Raw genomic sequence first — 22,915 nt, 5'->3', positions numbered from 1 at the left:
TTAAAGAACATTTTGGCATTTGTGTGAAATTTTGAAGGCACCGACAAATAGCAGTTTCTGTTTTTACAAACAAGACTGAGGTTAAGCAAAATATACCAAGGAAAAAATGGACTTCGTACTAAATTGGCTAATTATGGGTGAAAGTAGCCATTTATGCCTTGACGATGATCAGAGACAGCCTTATAAACTCTGTCTCTTTAATGAATAACAATGCATTTTATAGTTTTAGGCTTTCATTTGAGCACTTGAGAACAGTTCACAAGCACACCAATTTATCCCTGCAATGGTATTGCAGGCCAATTCAAGGAAGTAAATCACGCAACGGGGTTCAAAAGCATAGGGAATTCTTGGATGCCTAAGAAAAAGCTCTCTACTTCCTGCACCTAGTTTACGTGTGTTTTTACGGTCTCATACAGATCGTTAATATGGAATTAAAAAAATAGAGATTATTCTAGCTTTTTAAGGTTTATTTATTTACAGTTTGTTTGTTTTAGAGTTTATGTTTTGAGAGAGAAAGAGTGAGGGAGGGGTGCGAAGACAGAGAGAGGGAGAGAGGGAATCCCAGGCAGGCTCTGCACTGTCAGCATAGAGCCCGCTGTGGTACTCGATCCCACAAACCCTGAGACTATGACCTGAGCCAAAATCAAGAATCGGATGCTCAACTGACCTAGCCACCCAGGCGCCCCTCTAGCCTTTTATTTAAATCCTATACAAATATAGCCAATTTGACAACGAATTACATTTTCAAGATCCTGCACAAATTAATCAATCTGTTATCTGGAGGGCAAGTTTTTACTGGAATAAAACATATGTCACACGAAATTTACCATTTTAGTCATTTGTTAAGTGTACAATTCGGTAGCATTAAGTTCATGCACAGTGGTGTACAACCATCATTTCCATCCGTTTCAAGAACTTCTTTCATCGTCCCAAACAAAAACTGTGTGTCCGTTAAACTCTAACTCCCCTTCCCTCTTCACCTCATTCCTGGGCAACCCCTAATATACTTTCTATCGCTACGAATTTGACTCTTATAGGTCCCTCATGAGTGGAATCACGTAGTATTTGTCTCTTCTGTGTCCGGCTTCTTTCACTTCCCATAATATTTTAAAGGTTTATTCACATTACAAGATGTGGCAGAACTGTGTTCCACTCGAAGGCTGGATAATATTCCACTGTAGGTATAGACCACATTTTGCTTCCCTGGTCATCTGTTAAAGGACATGTGGGTTGTTTCCACTTCCTGGCTGTTGAGCATAATACCGCTACGGACGTGAGTGACGACATGACCCGTTTCAGTTGTTGCTTTCAATTCTTTGGGATATTCGTCTAGAAATGCACTTGCTGAAGCACAGGGACTTCCCCGTTTCACTTTCTGAGGAAATGCCAAGCTGTTTTCCACAGTGGCCACATCATTTTACATTCCCACCAGCAATGTCCTAGGCTACAGCTTCTCCACATCTTCGGCCACACTTTTTTTTTTTTTCTTTAACAATAGTCATTCTACTGGCTGTGAAGCGGTGTCTCATTGTGGGGTGTGTGTGTGTGTGTGTGTGTGTGTGCGTGTGTGTGCGTGTGTCTACGTGCATTTCCCTGGTGATGAGACGGGGAACATCTTTTCACGGGCTTCATTCCTCATCCAAGGTTATTTCCATTCTACTTGGAGCCTTAAACATCTTGAATCCTCAGTTTTACTTCTTTGCAAAAATATGCCGTATTAAAATCCATGCGGGCACCGTTAATAGCAACTGCCCCCCTCATTGGCATGCCAGGCCTACGTCTTTCACTAGGAGGACAGGAACCGCTCTGGGACATGCAGGGATTCCAGGAGGACCGGGGCGATGCTCATTACCGTCATGAACAGCAAGCTCATTCTTTGGTTTAGATGTTCGCCTGGTGCTGCTGGGGGTAAAGAGTGGTCAGTGGGCACGACGGGAGACCAAAAGCTCTCTAAGGCACCCCCCCGGTGCTGTTCACGGTCTCTAAGACAGTGAGGTATCTTGTTTGTCCCTACTAGCCTTGTTCATCCTCAAGTATGTGTTTCAGCCATCGACCTTTACTTGGGACAGCGAGCAAAGTCAATGTTCGTATTTCAAAAGTTTACCTCTTCGAGGTTGCAGAAAGAGGGTACTCAGGGCTCAACTTGAAGAGCCTTGCTACTTACCACTTTGCTACTGTGGAACAAAACTGAAAGTAAGGTTTGGACTAAGTCCGCTTTCTACTGGGAACAATAAAATGAACACACACACGAAACATCGGGTCCGATAAAACGGTTTTCCGTTGTTGTTGCTATTCATCGTTCTATGATGTGAACTGTCACAGAAGACAATCGGAGGTAGTCCCGGGCAGTTAGGCATTGAAAGGACTGTCTTCTTTCTTGGAAAAGGATATAAGAAACTAGGAACTTGGAAAGATACACTTACTGGAGTACTCCAATCAAAGTATCAAGAATAATGAGGCACAGTAAGAGATTAACAACAATAACTAATAATAAGATACGATTATAATGAGAAACTATGGTAAAAGTTATGTGAGTGTCATCTCTCTCTCTAAGTAGCTCATTGTACTGTACTTGCCTTTCTTCTTTTTGTGATGATGTGAGATGAGAAAATGCCTGTGTGATGAGATGGAACGAGGTGAATGACGTCGACACTGGGATGTAGCGTTTGCCTGCTACTGACCTTCTGACAGTATTTCAGAAGGCGCATCACCTGCTTCTGGTTCACCGCAGGTAACCAAAACCGTGCCAAGTGAAATCGTGGATGGGGGTGCGGAACTACCGTGCATGTGATTTTCTAACACCTACAGAATTCACGGTTTCGGTACTTATGCCTAAATTTAATTTCCTATGGATTTATTATTTTACCTCTGCCTTAGTTTGGTGTTTTATTATTTTTTCAAATGTTTATTTATTTATTTTTGAGAAAGAGTGCGAGTGGGGGAGGGGCGGAGAGAGACAGGGAGACAGACCATCCCAATCAGGCTCCACACTGACAGGGCAGAGCGCGATACAGGGCTCGAACTCACGAACTGCGAGATCATGAGCTCAGCTCAAGTCGGATGCTTCACTGACTGAGCCACCCGGGTGCCCCAGTTTGGTGTTTCATAGCCCAACTTAGATTTCACACAGATTTCCTTACGTATATTATTAGTCTATACAACAACAATCATCTGTTCCCTACAGCCACCACTCTTGACGATCACCGTAAGTGTTTTTACCACGTCTCTGTTTGTATTTTGCAATCCTAAATTGACAGAGTACTGTGAATAAATTCAGACGTTGGTATACTCAAGCCTGAAACTGAATACAGTTACCATCTTGGAGAAGTAAATCTAACAGCCCTAAGTACTCGTTTCTTCACTCTCTGTTTATAACACTTGGTGATAAAGGTGTTTGTTCACTATAGAACTAGGTGTTATTTGGATAAAAATATCGCTGGTCTGGGATTCATGCTTGCCCAAGCGATACTGATTTCCTGGGAGATTTTTTTCCTCCCGTTCCAATTCAGTGTTTTTAATTTAAAACATTTTATGTTTATGTAATTTTTTCCCCAATGTTTTATTGAATTAATTCTCTATTTTTCAAGGCCACAGCAAGTAATATAAAGGTATGGCCCAAACTGTCAGGTGAGATTATTCGGTATTCCTCTACTCATCCCATATCCTCCACATAGGAGTTATTTTTATACATTCTATTAGACGTCAGGATTTTTAGGTTTTCATTTTAAAGAAATGTTCCACATCTGAGCCCTCTGATGTACTCCGAGGTATAGTTACCGTTACAGTCAGATAACTTCTCAGGAAAAATTACTTTGTGGTTCGAACACGTTTTCTCCACACCGGCAGACTAATCTTTTCTGGTCCACAAATCAAAACAAGATTAGTATGCTCGCATCTACCAACCAGTAGAGAAAGATCAAACTTCCCACTCAACATGGAGCTGCTTCCTTGAAAGGGAGCTGATACATCTTCTCAAGCAATACATTCAAGGGCTTGGAATATAATTGGCGATTTTGTTGATGATGAACGAGGCTGAGCTGAGTAAGGGTGACTTTTGTTCCTCTGCCGGGCTTATGGTAAAAAGACATGGCCTGGCAGCTGAGCATATGACATACGAGTTAGAGAAACAACTCTAAGTTCTTTAGTAATGAAGTCTATTTAAAAAGATAGAATGGGATGACTGTTCCCCCCCCCCCCCCCCCCCCCGCCAAAGACAAAACAAAACCATATTTGAAAAACAATGGCTCTCTGTTTACTAACGCTAGACATTTATGCAATTAATCTATTTTATATGTGCTTGTTAATGGCATCTAATATTTACCAGGGCAAGACAAGAGCTGGTTGCGTATAACTAAGCACCAATTTGAGGTCTTTTCTTCCCCGCTGGATGCCACTATGACTCTGCCTCAACGTCTCTCTTAGATTCTACCAACGTACCTCATCCCAACTTCCTTCAAAGTCTTTTAATATTAAGACATAGGCTTATGTGCACTCACTGAACTCGGCTTCTGAAGGCAGCCTGTGCACTTTGCCAGGAATAGGATTTGAAGGCATTGTCCTAAGATATCCTCGTAACTTTTGGCAACGGGAGCTACTAAGGGAATACGTTCACTTAACGGTACTTCCTCTAAAATAGCACCTTCCAAAGAGTTACGGTTCACGGGACAGTTCAGTGGGGCAACCAACACCATCAAGCATTTCTCTCTGCTTTCAACCACCAAAAATAGAGACAACGAAGGAGCGGATGGCTCAAGTTGCCCTCAAAATACAATTGAAACAACGAATGCCAGTGAGATTACCTAGAATAAAAACATATAGAGCGCCTTTTATTTAAATTTTTTTTAATGTTTTTATTTATTTTTGAGAGACAGAGAGAGACAGAGCGTGTGCAGGGGAGGGGCAGAGAGAGAGAGAGAGAAAGACACAGAATCCGAAGCGGGCTCCAGGCTCCGAGCTGTCAGCACAGAGCCCGACGTGGGGCTCAAACTCACAAGCCGTGAGATCGTGACCTGAGCCGAAGTCGGACGCCTAACTGCGTGAGCCACCCAGGCGCCCCGAACGCCTTTTATTTTTGAGAGAGAGAGTCAGAGCATGAGCGGGGGAGGGGCAGAAAGAGCGAGACACAGAATCCAAGGCAGGCTGTCAGCACGCTGAGCTGTCAGCACAGAACCCAACACAGGGCTCGAACTGACGAACTGCGAGATCATGATCTGCAATGAAGTCGGACACTTAACCTACTAACCCAGGCGCTCCACGCCTTTTTTAAAAAAGTATATTTTATTTCTTTTGATAGAGAGAGAGAAGGCACGTGCGTGTGCACATGAAGGGGAGGGTTCAGAGAGAGAAGGAGAGAGAGAATCCCAAGCAGGCTCCATGCTGTCAGCACAGAGCCCGACGTGGGGCTCCATCCCACAAACCATGAGATCATGACCTGAGCCCAAATCGAGAGTCAGACACTGAACCGACTGAGCCACCCAGGTGCCCCTAGAATGCCTTTGATCTGTTATGATCTATTCCTTTATGAGAATACTTATTAGGATCACGGCCCAGTTCCCGCAAATATACTTACTCTTCCGCAAAATCAAAACAAAGCGTCAAGTATTTGTTCGCCATTTTTATGTGTGAGATAATGAAATGCTCAGGACGACGCAGGGTGCATGAGGCTCAAGCAATGTCGAAGAGTTTAAAGCTTAATTGGAGAGGTGACGGATCACAAGATTTAACAAAACATCCCAAAGAGTTAATGCGTGAAGACGACTCAGGGCTTCAAGGCAGTTACAGAGGCCCTTGCTCTCTTTAAGATCTATTCTAAGGTAACAGGAAAAATTGAATGTCATTTCTATACTTTTCAATAGAGAACGTACAAAATTTTTATAACATTTAAAAAACTTCAAAACCCCTATAAAAACAATGGCTATGTCCCTCAGCAGTCTTGACCTTGGCCGTTTCTTAGACTTGTGATTTCCTCGGAGTGGGGACCACATGGTAAGGGGAAACATATGGGCCCCCTCCTCCTGCTTTTCTTTCCTCCCATGCGCTGCAAAAGGAATTTTTCAAGTAAAATAACTACATTTTGTATAGGTAGAAAGGACTGCATTTCGAACTGGAGTCCCATAAATCACAGATTCTTATCTAGTACCAATCGCCACTAATGAGTTGAAGGATCATAAGGGAAACACCGGGCACAGATAAAACGTTCTCTCCCTGGAGGAACCTGAAATCATCAGGACACGTTCCCAAAACATCCCCGTTCTTTCACATTATGATACCCTCTGGTTTCGTACTAACAGAAGCGTTTTTCAAAAATGTGCGCAGAAATAGCGACGCTGAGGAGCAGCCAGTTCCGTCTCCAAAGGCTTCCTTTTGATAATTTGTTAATGACAAAAACAGGAAAATGCTCGGGTGACTATGCCTCATTTTCTATGCAGTCATCCCTCATAAACCCATACATTCCAGGTTTATTTACCATAAGCAAAAAAGGCAGACCGGGTACATCCTGCTGAGAACGTTGTATACACAGGACTTTCAGGTATCTTTCTGCTAGTTAAAAATGCCACGAACGGGATGAACAAGGAGGTCTGGGAGGTCATTGGCATGTTTATAAGGTGGTCTGTTGAGCACAGGTCATTCAGACCCCCTCACAACCGCCAGGGAAGGAGTCATAGGCCTATTTTTCCCACCCTTTCCTTCCCTCCCCTCTTCTGCCCCTCCTTTTCTCTCTTGCTCTCATTCCCTTTGCTCTATTTACACTTTGAACTTTTGCTATACTTTAAAACAATTTTTTTTTCATGTTTATTTATTTTTGAGACAGAGAGAGACAGAGAGCACGAGCGGGGGAGGGGCAGAGAGAGAGGGAGACACAGAATCCGAAGCAGGCCCCGGGCTCCGAGCTGTCGGCACAGAGCCCGACGCGGGGCTCGAACTCACGGACCGCGAGATCGTGACCTGAGCCGAAGTCGGACGCTCAACCTACTGAACCACCCAGGCGCCCCAAACTTTTGCCATACTTTTGAGGCTTGGCCCCTCCTGTTCCACCTAGAGTTCATTCTTCCCTATTATTTGGTGGGATTTTTTTTTTTGGCAGAAAAGTTAGTGCGGTATTGATATAAGAGTGAGGAAGAAAGCATTAGCCTGGCCTCATATTTGGTAAAGCACTTCTATTTCTATATTAGTAGAGGGTGACTAAATATTCAGGCAGAGATTTCTCCTAATCTATAGGAAATCTCAGTTATTCTTTATCTGTGAAAACATATTAAATTTTTTTTTTTAACGTTTTTATTTATTTTTGAGACAGAGAGAGACAGAGCATGAACGGGGGAGGGTCAAAGAGAGAGGGAGACACAGAATCTGAAACAGGCTCCAGGCTCTGAGCACTCAGCACAGAGCCCGAAGCGGGGCTCAAACTCACGGACCGCGAGATCGTGACCTGAGCCGAAGTCGGATGCTCAATCGACTGAGCCACCCAGGCGCCCCAGCCGTGAAAACATATTAATTGCCCCCGCTGGTTTGGTGGTTTTAAGTCATTTGGGAGATGGTATATGAAAGACTTCTTTCCCACCATGTCGTTACGATCATAAACCCAGAGACAACACTGTGCACTAAGGGGAGATTCTCTACATGTGATACACGGGGTGACCCAATGCTCAGTGCCTGGGAAGCCATAACTTATGGCCATAGGCCATATGTGTTTCCTTTGTAAGACTAGAACCATAGGCCTGGGATTTGCGAGGCAGATGAGATGTCATTCGTTGCTGGAAGGGGAGGATGGAATCAAATTCAAGGACATGCTCTGGCGTTGAAAAGCCTCCCGACGAGCTGTTCTAGTCCACCTGAGTTGACCGTGTGCTAACCTCTGAAAAGTCGTAGAACTGGGAGTCTGAGGAGAAACCCATTCCATGGCATCTATCAGGTTACTCTTCTGGCCGTACTCTCACCTTAGGGAAGCCCTGATGGAAGTGGGAGGGCGTGAGCGCCAGAAATTGTCTGCTTCCTCAACTCCCATGGAGGTGGTAGGGTCCGGGCTCACTGGGTATTTGCTCCATTTTATTTTTTCTTGCCTTTTCTTGCCAAAAGTAGCAAAGAGGACATTAGGCCTGTGCAACAGTAGGGTGGCAGAAGCTGACAGCAGGTAAGCCAAGGAAAAACCACCAGCAGTGCAGGCAAGGCCTATCGGGGAACGCAGGTGATGTCCAAGATGGCGGCCACACAGTGCTGGAGTGGCCGCACTTGGTTACGCCAAGAGCAGGTGTTTAACCACCAATACTAGGAAGCCGAACTGGCTGGGAGCAACAAGTGAGGTGTTTCTGGGTACTATCATTTTTTAAATCTCTATTCTCCACCCCTTTATTACATGTTTTTTCTCTCAATCCTGAACCGCTCTACCCCCAAATAAGTCTCCACTTGCGACCTTACGCATCTTGGCTAAGCCAGCCTCTGCCCTCAGGGGGCAGCGACCATCTCCTCCCCAAGTTCAATGCATCTAGCCCTGGGAGCTTCAAGCAGCTCTGACCTTCCAGAGCACGCATGTGAGCACTGAGACTGGGGACTGTGGGAGTCCTAGACTGGGGGAAAGCCTGCTGATGTCACAGGGTTGGTGGGAAAGATGCAAAGCCGCGTCATTATGAGCATCACTTAAGCCACCAACCTCTGAGTCTCAGCTGTGTCCTCTTTATTGGGTAACAACCGATGGGGCCATCCTCATAGGTGGGAAGATACACAGCTAGTCTAGCCCTTAGCACTTAGTAGGCACACATTAAACTTTGCTTTCATCCCGTCTCAATTACATGGATGGTAACTATGAGATAATTCCTCTATAGAAAGCTCAAGTCCAAGGAAAAGTGACTAAATCTAAAAGAAACAACCACCCCCACCACAACCAATTCCTTCTAAAACAACAAAGAAGCAAGTTAAAAATTAATCTTTGCACTGACCATGTGACCCGCAGTGGCTTCGGGGACCAAGATGGGTATGGATAAGTTGAGAAAGCAAAACAGAAAAAGCTACTGGAAATTTCAGAAGGACCAGGAAAGCTTCTCTGTTTCATCCACCCTGTAGTTAATGATAACACAAAAGACGCGATCATTTGCTCAATGCTCACAGTGGGCTAAGCCCCACATAGGACCTGTTCTGAGGAGCTTTGCAGACTGCCGAAAGCAGAGATTTTTTTTTTTCTCTCTCGTAGAGGGATTTTTAAAGTTTGCAATGTGACAGCACTGATTTATATAATGCACTCAGGTTATTTTTTTAAAAGAAGAAATTGCATGTGTGTGTGTGTGCACACGAATGTTCTCCCGGAAAGAATGCCTTCTCCCTACCCACTATTCAGCTCCCAAGCTCCCCTGCCTTCCCACCCTCCCCCTCGGCCCCAATCCCCTGGACCGAAGCAGGGAAGACTGAATGGGATTTGGGTTTTCCCGCTGAGAGAGGGACATTTTCTGCAACCAGGTCAGTGTTCAAAGGGCTAATGCTCTAAGGAAATTATCCAAAGGGGAGAGGCAGTTCAAGGTTATTAAGTTATTTTCAAATGTTGTCTGGGCTGCTGCTGACCTTTGTCAAGGCAACAGGATGCTGCTTCCCAGGGGGACAGGATAAGAAGCAATTAGAGAAGCCTAGGAGCGGCTCAGGAATGTTTGGGAATTCACACATACCCCAAATTACGTGGGAACTCCAAAAATGAAAATAAACTGATTTGATCAAGGACCTATTTGTGTCCCAGAAAACATTCTAAACATGTAGCTAGTACTGGATGTATCTGTGTTTTCGTACGCATCCGACACTCGGTATCTCGTAACCGTCCATTAGACTTCGACTCCCTTTCAGAGAAGAGAAGGAAAGCCAATTCATATTCCTTACGTGCCAGAAAGTAGAATGGGGGTGAGGTTAAGCAAATGGTTTAAATAACACAGAGTGTGATGAACCTGGGCTTCCCACACGGGTTTATCTGATGTGACAGCCCATGTTTTTTTCCACCACGCGATTATGGAACAAAGTGCATGTGTGAGAAAGTTAAGAAAGAAAATGAGCAAAGAGCTGAAATGATTTACTCTTGTTCTTTCAGGGAAACAGACCTAAATGCGTTTTATGCACACTCTCACATTCCCAAGAGTGCCATGAATGAGTCACGGGACGCTAACGCCTTACCTGGGTAACGTAAGAGAGGTTGTGGCTTGTATACAGAATGATAGTGGCCACGCCTCCGTGTATATGTATCCGTGCATATGTATCCATGCTGCCAACTTTAACCATCACACGTAACGTACAGAATGTTACAAAAAATCTTTGTAAATAAAACCTAATCAATGCCATTCTCGTAAGATTTAGGGGCCACTACATCCCAGCCCCCCCCAAATAGATCCTGCATACAAATGCTTTGTGAGCACAGCGGTCGATCAATTCAAAGCCCTACTGATCACTAGAAAATCAGATGTAAGACACGTGCTATTACTGGCGTGCGTTCCTTCCTTCATTCCAGTATCTACTGGGCACATGCTGTCAGTGAGGCACCGGGCTGGGAAAGAGACACAGCGCCTGTCCTCATGGAGGCCGCCATTTCGGTCAAGGTTACGTGTTGGAGCTTCTGAAACTAGAAGGAAGGTTGTGAGATACTGTTTATGAACCTCCGAGACACAGAAGATACCAACAACGACACCTGCCAACGAGGGCCACGTAACCCAAGGCCGGAACGGGGGGGGGGGGGGGGGGGGGACTCCGTGACACAATGGTGTCGCATTCAATCTCTTTCCGCGAACGACGTAAACGGAGTTGTTTTCGTGATTCTGTCATCAGTTACTCATTACTGACTACTCCTTCATTGTGGTCCCAAAGCTTAATGAGACTCAGCTAATGTGACCTTTGGAACCATCAAACTGTGGAGGAGAAAGCCGGGCAGAGAAGACTGACCTCTGGGTTATCTTTGTGTACTAAAGCCTTTTGAAAAGTCAGAGCACCAGGCTTCTGGCAGCGATTTCACAAATTTAATTACCCACAGATATTCACCAGTATCTTCAAAGATTGACAGCTGAAACCAGACAGCTGATTTCCTGTTACATCCACTTCCTATTATCAATGGTGCTAAACAGTAAAGTAAAAAAAAAAAAAAAAAAAAGGGTTAATATTATTTGTCCTTTATCCCGAGAAGAGTGATGGCGCGGTAAGAACTCTCAAGGGTGTTCTGAAGATCCATTTCCATTCCTCTGGAAAAGTGCTATAAACAATTTTTCTTTCAAAGTCAACATTCATAAAATCGGAGGATGTCGGGGCTGGAAATGACATGGGATATCCCGTGATTCAGCCCCCTTAGGTGACTGACGGAGAAACTGAGGCCGAGGAAATGTAACTGATTCACCTGTGCTCAAATAGCTGGGGCGGGGGGTGGGGGGGTGCTGGCTGGTTCGGTCGGGAGAGCGTGGGACTCTGGATCTCAGGGTCATGAGTTTCAGACTCATGCTGAGCGTAGAGAATACTTAAATAAATAAAACTGAAAAAAAAAAAAAAAAAAAAAAAAGCTAGCTAGCTGATAGCAAAGCCAGAACTAAATTTCAAGCCTTCTGATGCCTGGTCTATTTACTAGCCTCATAGAGCACGTAGCTGGGCCAATCTTAACCAATGTTTAAAGTGAATGTCAGAAGACTGGTATCATTCCTAGGACAGTAAGGTATCGGGAATGAGACATAGGGGAGTATTTTCTAAGTTGGGTGAGGAGTGAGATGATTCATTTTCAGAGATACTGTGTTGTCTAGCTAACAAGAGGTTTACAACCTACTGGAAATATGTACGGACCCTCCCGCACCCCCAACAATGGAGTCCCAAACCCTCAGACACTCCACGTTCCGGCTCCTCCCCTCTCTATTTCTCAGGCTTATTTTTTTGCGGGCTTGGCAATGAGCATGCGCCAAAGAAGGGCAGCACCTGCGTCACCTCAAGGAAGGTACGTTTGCTCCAATCAGACTACTCTTTGCCTTACGTGGGCATAGGCGCCTTCCGGGTAAGGGTGTAACTTCTGTAGTGCTCAGCCAATGAGGAACCAGGGGAGGGAGTTGCACAGTAGGAGATAAATTGCCTGCGGCCACTGCTCCCAGTGTGCCTGTCCATCAGACACACCCACTCTTGCAAGAATGTTGACTAAAGTCGGCTTCGCTGTGGTCTGAGTTTCCACATCCCTCCTTTGATTGGGTTAGTCGGCTGATTTCTCACACTTGGATGTCATAATCCGGTGTTCTTTATGATCAGAGCCTGTCTCCTTCTCAGATAATGTATCCGCTGCAAGCCAGCCAGCGCAGATACTTAGCACATCGGTTGCTGTTAAAGCTGAGACAGAGCTCACTGCGCCTTCCTCCCTCTCTAAACACAGGCACTGAAATAGCAATCAGGAACTCAAAGGAACAAATACGCTCACCTCGACTTGAATCAGAGCAACTCTCGGCACAAGTAATGGGGAACTGGAGCAAGAACACGGGCGAGATATGCTTTAGGGAGGGATTTGGAATCTGAAAAAGTGCTCGAGAAGGCTGTGAGCAACCCCCACGCAATAGGTAAGTACAGAAACATGCCTGGGATTGGGAGGTGAGGGAAGGGTCGATCACGGTCATCAGACAACATCTACAGCAACGTACACAACACCCAAAACAACCAGCGGGAAGAGAGAGACCCTCCTGTGGACGTGAGTTGCTTCGTGAGCGTTGGATGTGAAAAAAAAAAGCTGATCAGTTAGCATGTTTCCCGGAACCCTTGTTTCACTCTTCGGCGAAGCGCTTCAGTGATAGTTAGGAAGGGAACCTGCTGACAGGCCTTACTGGCGACTGAGTCAGCAGGTTTACTACCGAGTTTCAATAGTGAACGCCTCCCAGTCTTTACAAACTGCAGTGCCTTTAAAAGAGGAGAGGACCCGCTCGTCTAAAAACCAAACCCTTCCTAAGGGCCGGCTGGCAGAAATATAAGGTCAAACATTTCAGCCGGTGTCACAGAAAAATAGTAGCAAACCAAACTATAGCCAGAACTAACATAGGTAGAAGAGGCTATGACCTCAATTGGTTTCCCCATTTCTGCACCAATGGGAGAAAGCGAACAGCATTTACCTTCTTCATGAGTGAGTGGAGACTGCAGACAATGCTAACAAATTTAATAACCGACATTTGGGCCACTCCGGTCACTACATCCCAAGGAAGACGTAACAGAGCTGGAAAAGATCCAGGGAGAAGCAACTAAGACGATCAAGGGGTACACTTGCCTGTCATTCAAGGACAGACTGAGAACCTAAAAAGGATTAGAATTTCTCAGACTGGGAAGAGGAAAAGGAAAAGGGGTTGTAAGGGGATGTGAGGCTGAAGTCTCCTTTGGGAAAACGCCCGGGTGGCTCGGTCGGTTGAGCGTGATGTCTTGATTTCGGCTCGGTCGTGATCCCAGGGTTGAGGGATCGAGCCCTGCATCACGTTCTGCACCAGCATTGCAGAAGCTGCTTGGGATTCTCTCTCTCCCTCTCTGTCTCTGCCCCTCCCCTGCTCATATGCATGCATGCATACACGCTCTTGCCCACCCCCCCCAAAACAAATAAATAAACATTAAAAAAAAGTCTACTTTGGGTAAATATCATTGTATTCACTGAATTCCACAGCACTTGAGGTTAAAAAATGCAGATTGAAGAGAGACTGAGATCTACCTTTATTTCTTTAAGTAGAAATCCGCAAATGTATGCACCTTACTCTTCTGAAGCCAAGGCTGAAGCGGAGAGGGGAAAAGTGTAAGAAACCACTGGATAAACCCAACGCCAACTGGCTGATGATGCAAACAGCCACTGGTGTCCGCATGTGGGACCGAGTTCTGGGCTAGTTGCGGTGTCGGTCTGCCCCAGTGTGCTATTTCTTATGCTCTTATTATGTTATCTTTGCAGGAACATACTGCACACAAGTTTGGGATTCCTGAGTTCTTCCGACAGTCAAGAACACAGAAGAATAATTTTCTAACTCATTAAGAAAGCAAGAGAGTCCCAGCTCTTGGCTCCGTGTGGTTTACCCATATGGGAGGATGCAACATAAAAAGGTGAAAGAAATCCTAACAGAATGCAGCAGGTGGTTAAAGGCTATTATATTGGAATTTTCATGAGTTTGACAGTAGGCCAAAAAGAGTACAAAATGGCGGAGAGTGGAAAAGGCAGTTGTAACAGGTTGCACATAGCTGGCGATTATTTTTTCAGTGGCAATGAAGGCTGTAATCAAATAACCTGAAGGAGACGCTGGCAGGAGTAAGAGAGCCCCCAGGGAGCAAGAAGATGAAAACTGTAACAATGATGAATGCCATGGACTAATAAACTAGACAAACATGTAGGGTGAAGTATTGAAATCGAGATTCTTAGCACCGTATGAAAAGCTGGTGTCAGGATGCAGGCGTAAACACCGCCGGACTTGCAATCTAGAGCCCAAGACGCGGGTAATGACTTACAACCTCAAGCACGAGTGCACAAGTCAACACCCAACTGGAATTATGTTACTGGTGCAGAAACCTCCGGTTATTTAGGGGATCAGTTTATCCCAGCGTTGAAAAGCAAAAAAGTATTAAGTATGAAAAAAGGATCCGGAGAAGGCACCTGGCTCTGTGCCTGGAAACGGGTGGTTAAAACTCTCGAATGCGAGTCTAGACAAACAAGACAACCAAGAGGAACTAGGGGGTGGGGACTGGGTGAAGGAATATCATTATAAACTTATTGTATTGTTATTTGTGGATAAATAAGGCATCTCGAATTGCAAATGGCATTTGCCAGTGCCTCAAGCCCACTGAACCTTGTACATCAAAGTAGTTTGCTATAAAAAGAATATTTGAGACAACAGTAGTGTATAATAATGAATCACAAATGACATTAATAATCGGTTTGTTGGGGCACCTGGGTGGCTCAGTCGGTTAAGCGTCCGACTTCGGCTCCGGTCACGATCTCACGTTCCGTGAGTTCGAGCCCCGCGTCGGGCTCTGGGCTGATGGCTCAGAGCCTGGAGCCTGCTTCCGATTCTGTGTCTCCCTCTCTCTCTGCCCCTCCCCCATTCATGCTCTGTCTCTCTCTGTCTCAAAAATAAAGGTTAAAAAAAAAATTTTTTTTTTTAAAATAATCGGTTTGTTGACCATGTGTATTTTCTGAACATGAGTTCTCCCTACATTAGCTTAACATTTTAGAGGTATAGTTGAGAAATTATATAATCTCTAATTTCCAATAGATTATAATTAAAAAAAAAATGTTTATTTACTTTGAGAGAGAGAGAGAGAGGGAGGGGGAGAGAGACAGAGAGAGAGAAAAGAGCTATCGAGCAGGGGAGGAGCAGAGAGAGGAAGACAGAGGATCCTAAGCAGGCGCCACGATATCAACCCAAAGTCCGATGCTGGGTTCGAGTCCACGCACCGTGAGATCATGACCTGAGCCGAAACCAAGAGTCAGATGCTTAACCGACTGAGCCGTCCAGGTGCCCCGGTAGATTTTAGTTTTTAGAGAAAAATGATCTCCATAAAGTTTCAGAGGTATTTTTGAGAAATTACCTAATTCCTCATTCCTAGAAACTGATCATTTCAGAGGCTTTAAGGTCCATGTTCCCTTGTCTACTATTTTTTTCTGTCTGGGGCTCTATGTCTCTTACCACTGAACCAGGAAGAATGACAGTCCTAAATTAAACACCAAGATTTGAGGTCTTTAGATGGGTACCTGGAGAAAGTGGAATGGGTTGAGGGGGCAAATCTTCGGCTAATTAAACAACGGAAAAACAGAATTGCTATGACTTTTTTTTTTTTTCCCAACGTTTTTTATTTATTTTTGGGACAGAGAGAGACAGAGCATGAACGGGGGAGGGGCAGGGAGAGAGGGAGACACAGAATCGGAAACAGGCTCCAGGCTCCGAGCCGTCAGCCCAGAGCCTGACGCGGGGCTCGAACTCACGGACCGCGAGATCGCGACCTGGTTGAAGTCGGACGCTTAACCGACGGCGCCACCCAGGCGCCCGACTTTTTTTTTTTTAAATAAGAATTCATATTATGCTAATGATTAAACTAGAGAATTTAAAAAATAAAGATAACCTCTGAAAGAAAAGCTGAGATCTTCAGTTTTTGAATTTGGATACAATCGTTTGATGAGTCGCACTCATTGATTCTTAGAGCTACAGGGAACCTTAGATATCACCTAGCCCAACCTCTCATTTTCTAAATGAGAAACTAAGGTTTGTCTAGGGCAAGTGACTTGCCCAAGGCGACACAGTCAACTCATGACAGAGCCAGGACTGGACCTCACGTTTTCACGTTCCCCGATCTGGGCCAGTGAAGGAGCCCTGGACAATGAGGGGGAATCTGTCTTTTTATTTTTGGACTGAATGAATCTTCACTGCCACGCGGCAATGTACCAGGATCTTTTGTGCTGGGTATCGCATCGGGGAGAAGATAAATATTTAGGGAAAGGACGGTGGGTAGGGAGACCCTAGGAATCCCTGTGAGATATTTAATAAGCCCCAAACAGTACAAATCTGGAGAATAATCACTTGAAGATGTTTTGGGTTCTCAGGTGTTCTCACAATCTATGCTACAAAAGGAGAACCTCTATCCAGTAAGGACTATCTCTTCATCTATCATAAAGGAATCGGATAAAGTGAGAGCTTTATAAATGGGTTGAAGAAGTAGCGGGTCCCAAACATCTTAGAGATGAAAATGTGGGATTGACCAAGACACCGGAGATGACTGGGCAGAGTTTGAATAAAATGGTTCCAACAAAATATACAGTGGACGTAAAGCCATACAGCGCACGTCTAAGTGGATTTGTCATTCAGTGAGACACACAATTTAAAATAGGTCTTTAAAATACGTAAGGGGACTGAATTGGTAAATTATACAGCATAAACATAATACAATTTAAAAATAAGAAAGATAAAAAGCGGGATCAAAGCAAATCGAAGGAGAGTTTTTCAAGGTAAGAGATGCTTTGTCGGGAAAAATTTAATAAGACACAACTTTCTTAAAGGATGTGTCTCTCTCTGAATGGCCCAAAGAAGTCCCTCACCCCCATTCCTCTGAGTGAACAAAAGTGAGGCATGCGATCTAATTTCCGGAGAATGGTAGTCATGAAGATCTAGGATTGCTGCGATTGCTTTAGAACTGAATTATGAAGAAATGCTGGGCAGCCGAAGAACAGAAGCCAACCTGATAAAAGATGGCAGGCCCGAACAATGGGAAAACATGGAGGGTCTTTAGTCAGACTCACGGCGGAAGCAGGTTGAAAGCCTTCAGCTGGTATTGAAGATTATTTCACGAAGGCGATTAAATTCAATTATTGAACCAGCAGGTGCAAAGTTAAATTGAAGTTGAACTCTATCGCATAGTCAACGAGAAACTGTTCAGGTGCCATAATGACTCACTGTCCTCCCTCCTGTCCCTTGCATGTTGACCCGATGTATCAATGTACATTGACTCGATGTCAATCATTGAGCCAATGTACAATGTATTTGTACGTCACGATGCATCCTGCAGAAGGTGCTTCTAAGCACCTGTATTCCTGTGACGGACACAAATGGCCCCAGAGAACAGTATGGCTCTGTTGTGAAAAATGCTGAGTGCTATGTGTCAAGAATGAACACCTCAGCTACACAAATCCGGGCCTGCTGCTGACTGCCTTTTGGGTACATGAAGTATTTATTCACCGGAAACGCTTTGTGTACATACAGCTGCCGAAATCATCCATCTTGGCTGAAAAAGAGATGCGGGAACACGCCTAAACCAATGAAACTGTCCTTATAACTATTCACTCTCACCCTCCATAATATTATCTGCAGCTTTTTGTGCTATCGTGGAAAATCCACACCACTTCCAATCACAACACACAAGAAACGGGCTGCAGTAAATGGATTTTTCCTAAAGGCAGCTCCCTGTTGCATCAGCACATGTGCAGCGGTGATTTTAGCGCGAGTTGACTTTCCAAGCTTCCTTGGGGGATGGAGAAGTAGGTATTGTAAGCCAGGTTAACGTCAGTCACAATGTAGAACTCAATCCATTTGTGAATATGCAGATTAGCCACAATAAATGCTTCTTTAGCAATGTGATGCTTCCAACTTACTTGATATAGTAGGGCACTTTGTTTGGCGAGATGGCTCTCTCCCAGGGACCCTGGACAGAAGCTGAAGGAAAAAAAAGAAAAAGGCAAGGAGGTCAAGTTCACCACAAACAGGAAAGACAACATTAATCTCCAGAATTACAATTTTACACTGATATTGGTCTGTTTGCTCAGGTGCCCATGAAGACAGGACGGATTAACCTGCTGTTCTGAAGTTTCTGTCCTAATCTAAGTGAAATTGAACTCATTCAGGCACAAAGATAAATGCAAAGGAAAAAAAAAACAAACAAACAACTCCGTTCCAGCGCTAAACCTATAGAACAGATAAGAAACTGAATGAGTCGCTGACGGATTTTCTCTTACGTGTCTCCATTGGGTGCTTTTCTTATAACACTTCGTGTTGCTGCTTCTCACTATCTTTTACTATTTGATTGACTGGGTTTTATTAGTTTAACAACTCAAACGTCCCTGCGTGATACAGTTACATTTTAAGTTCTTAAAGCTAAAAGACTACACTTCTGGTTCTCATATGCTTGTTTTCGTCTCTGTTTGCTCTAAACAGGATCCAATTTCATCGACCAATAATATGCTTAATTCGTGCCACAAAACATCAGCCAACCAGCGTGATCTTATTGAAAAAAACAACCCAAAGTCAGAGAATGGCACCCGATACCAGATTGTAATAAAACTTTTGTGATGAATGATGAATCCTGTAGGTGAAATTAAATTTCACATACTGGGAATTTGTTTTATAACGACCTTATTGTGTATTAGTCTGATCAATCATCTTTAAATTGTATTTTAAATGCTTAAATTATCATTGGGGGGTGGGGGGGGGCTCCTTTCCCAAAGGCGAGCTCTGAGAACACCTTTTACATAGAGTTTGATCCGATGGGTGTTTCTTTTCTTTTTTTTTTTTTTTAATTTTTTTTAAATGTTTATTTATTTTTGAGAGAGACAGAGACAGAATGCGAGTGGGTTGGGACAGAGAGAAGAGGGAGACACAGAATCTGAAACAGGCTCCAGGCTCTGGGCTGTCAGCACAGAGCCCGACGCGGGGCTCGAACTCACGAGCTGCGAGATCATGACCTGAGCTGAAGTCGGACGCTCAACCGACTGAGCCACCCAGGCGCCCCATGGTGTTTCTTTCTTTAAGACAACATCATCATGTTAGGATAAACTATACCATTTCCTCAACACTAAAATCCTCCCCCAGAATGGAGTTTTTATAAAACTGGAGTTTTAAGAGAGAAAGAATATCATGAGGAATACACATGTAAGAAGCACGCTTATTAACATCTAGCGATTGTACGCGGATGTCCATTTCCCCCTGAATTTTCATCCTGCTTATAATTTGCAGCATAGCTGATGCTGACCATTATTTCCTCCTCTGAAAAGCTTCCTTCTAAATTAGCCTCACAGTAAATTCACGCCACAGTATATTGAGATGTAAGAAAACGTCAAAGCTAATATATCCTTGACTACACTGTATAATATGAAAGAACAGCGCCTAATAAAAGTTAACTTCACCCACTGCCAGACAATTTAAGGGTAATGAAACGGCAGATTCTTTGTTTTATAGAGAGTAATAGATGGATTGAATCACCCAACCTTCAACCAGACATTCTGCTTGGTACCTTGGTGAGACGTCATTTAAAAGACACAAAACGTGGATTTGTATTTAGCTGCTAATTAAGCCTTTTCATTCTGGTGGACAGGTTTTTAACATGGGGGGCGGGGAGGAGACCTTTATCTGCCGTTTCGAAGTAGCCCCTCGCATGCAATCTCACTCAGTAGTTCTTTTTCTATTCTTACCCCCTCTGCCTTTCTCATTATCTGCCCTGCTCTCCTTTTGTTTGTTTTGCTTCCTAGGATACAGCTCTCTCGCCCTGATAAGGTGATAAAGGAAGATCTGATCTAAGAACTTAGGCTGGACACCCTGACCTACCTGGGGAGAGTCTGATGTTATGGAAACTTAAAAACCTAAGCTCTCTTTCTAGGAGGAAACGGGGTAGAGAGCCAGAAATCCCAGCTCTTGTCTGCTCAGCATACCCACCCCAGCTCTCACTGACCGTATCGCCAAGCCTCTGAACGCCTGACTCGAGAAACAAGGGCTTTTCTTTCCTTAAAGGTGTCTATGGGCTGATTCTGACCATTTCTGTCATTGTTCCTTTCCAGTTCTTTATCTTCTTAATGGTCCCCAAATTAATTCCGATTGGGAGGATGCTGTGGATGTCCTCTGATAGCAGAAGAGTCCGTTTGGATTTTCTGGAATATACTGAGGTATCTCTCAGAGACAAGTGTGCTTGGAGAGGTCTACTGGTTTGCCTGGGTGGCTCACGGGGGCTCTTCCAGAGCAGGGCTCTCACGGAGCAAACTCCAAGCCGAAAAATCTAGCCAGAGACGGAGGAAAAGCAGTGATGACCAGCTGAGCTCATGGCTGGCCTTCCACTGAATATCTACAGTTGACTTTGCATTCTTAAGCATTAAAAGGAAAAAAAAAAACAATCAAATGCCAGAGGAGTACTTAGGATATGCTTAAGCTAAACAGGTGAAAGATGTAAAAAGAATATTCCAAAAACATTCCAAGTTCCAGATCAACATGAAACTCGAAGCGTTTATCACTGTAGTTCTCAACTGCCAATCTTTCATACAGAGCATGAAAATTTATGGACCTGAAACTGTATGTATAAACTGTTACTTTTTTAGTTTTTAAAATAAGAAAAGCCGTTTGTCTTTATGTGCGGCGATCAAATAAATCCAATGGTCAAGTTCAGTGAGTTTTCTGTGCCGAAAGATGTTTTCCCTGCTTTGACTCAACAGTTTACAAACGCACGTAGCAACTGCTTTGCAGTCATCATTAGAAACCCTCCAATCTCCTACCTAAAAAATGTCCTTGATGCAAAAAAACGGGGGGGGGGGATAACAATGGCTTTCCCCCATTCCTTCTGTGCCCCGTCACCACCAGAGACAAACACACTGGAACTGCTTGCTTTGGAAATAACACACAGTCCGGCGAAGGTTCTACGTGATTAGATTCAGGGCTCCTTCTTGAGAGACTGTTCAAAGGTTGTGGGCAATTTCGCTTGGGGCTGCCAGATGATTCTGGTATTGCATATATTCAAAGGTTGATCAAATAGATGGTAACTCTTGTACGTGTGTCCCCAAGTTATCATTTCATTTCTTGCAGGAGTACCGACACCGAGGACTGCTGTTTCTTATCTCAGTGTGCCAGGGGAAGCTTGTCATTGTACACAAAGCTAGCCTCCGTAATAGACACACGCATCTCTTATGCGTGATGTGTCCATTTTTTAGTAGCCCATCAAAAGCAGATTTATTGGCAAATAGTTTTTCTAAGGCACTGTGCTGTCCTCTGGTATTTTCTTATACAGATGTTCCTCTAACTGCTACGTGTAAATCCAAGGCGGCTTTGGGATTCAGATTCTTGACTGCAAAAATCATCCATTATCTTACGGCACCAGCACCAGGGGGTACTGTCTCCTGAATTTAAATAGCAGGCTGCACGTGAGCTTATTCATTCCAAAACCAACCTCTGAATTTCCCCTCGCGTTACAGATGCAGTATGTTATTAAGAGCCAGAAAGGGTAGCGCTTCTACCTTCAAATGCTTTTCTTCCCTCGAGGTGACAGGATTCAATATTGTGCCCAAGGTGGTTTTGAAAATCACAGAATCACAGACGCCACACTATGGAGGCAAAGTTCTTATTTCAACCATGTTTTTAATGCATGACGAACAGAATGTGCGAAGCGATGCACCCTGGTGTTAAGCCGTATTTTAATCGACACAGGGGCCTAACCAGAAAATTAAAAAGAACACGAATGTTATTTAAACCGTGCCCAAGGGGCACTCTCCGGAATTCAGACCCAAATACGTTCATTCGTCTTTCTGCCGTTATTAACGTTTTGTGGATTCGGTGCCTGATAGTCTAGTTCGGTCGGAAGAAAAGTGGGGGCAGGTTACAAAAATCAATACTATAGCCTGCATTGGAGACTAAACGGAGACCTCCCCTATGGGGTTGAGAGAAAGGCGTAAAGGAAGACCACTAGCCACAGGCACTTGGCTTCCCAGAAGTGGGTCCGTTCCACTAATGGTTTGATGGGCACAGTCTAGCAAGGAGATCTACTCTAGAGCAATGCTTCTCCATGTTTTTCTCCCGATGCCCCCATGGCCCCCTGCAAAGCGTCTTATTTAGTTATTTTTTCCTCATCTTCCTCCCCCCGTCCCTGATGAAATTTTGACGTCACAGATATACTGTGTGTTATCTGTGCTTTACGTAAAAAGGGTACGGTTTTTCATTCCCTAGGGACAAACGAATTTTTGTCCCTTTTGGGGCAGTGTTGCTCCCACTGAAAAGGCTTGTAATCCTCCCAGATACCCAATGAGGTCACGGTATTCCATTATCACACGTGAAGTAGGGGAGGCTCAGAAAAGGTCAGAAAACGGACTCAGTTCCTGCGGCTAGTAAAGGCCGAATCCATGATTGCGACCAAGCCTGTCTAGTCTTTGATTTTTATTTATTATCATCTTCTTCCTCTTCTTCTTCTTCTAAGTAGCCTTCATGCCCAGCACGGAGCTCAACATGGCGCTTGGACTCACAACCCTGAGACCAAGACCCGAGCTGAGATCGAGTCAGACATTTATTTAACCGACGGAGGCACCCAGGCACCCTCTTTGTGCTTTCTTTTATCATGTGCGGTATGTAACCGGTAGTCTAGAAATATTTGCCAAACAACTGCGTAAATGCATTCATCCTACACAAGAATATAATGTCCTCTAGTCTAAGTTCTTTACGCTCTGATATCTAAATTTACCCTCTACGTGATTTCCACCAGA

At 44.3% G+C, this 22,915-nt stretch overlaps 1 protein-coding gene across 13 annotated transcripts in view; it reads right to left on the bottom strand.

Moving 5' to 3' along the window:
- Positions 1–22,915, bottom strand: part of DMD (dystrophin) — a 2,113,538-nt gene that overhangs the window by 186,251 nt on the left and 1,904,372 nt on the right. For all 13 annotated transcript variants that reach the window (XM_081792827.1, XM_081792829.1, XM_081792824.1 and 10 more), the window contains one exon: positions 18,065–18,125. In XM_081792827.1, coding sequence (XP_081648953.1) covers positions 18,065–18,125 — 61 coding nt within the window. The remainder of the gene's footprint in view (positions 1–18,064; positions 18,126–22,915) is intronic.

Source organism: Panthera onca, chromosome X (assembly GCF_046562875.1).
Source record: "Panthera onca isolate mPanOnc1 chromosome X, mPanOnc1 haplotype 2, whole genome shotgun sequence".
Taxonomy (NCBI): domain Eukaryota; kingdom Metazoa; phylum Chordata; class Mammalia; order Carnivora; family Felidae; genus Panthera; species Panthera onca.
The sequence above is the reverse complement of the archived record's forward strand: the minus strand, read 5'-3'. Positions and strand labels throughout refer to the sequence as shown.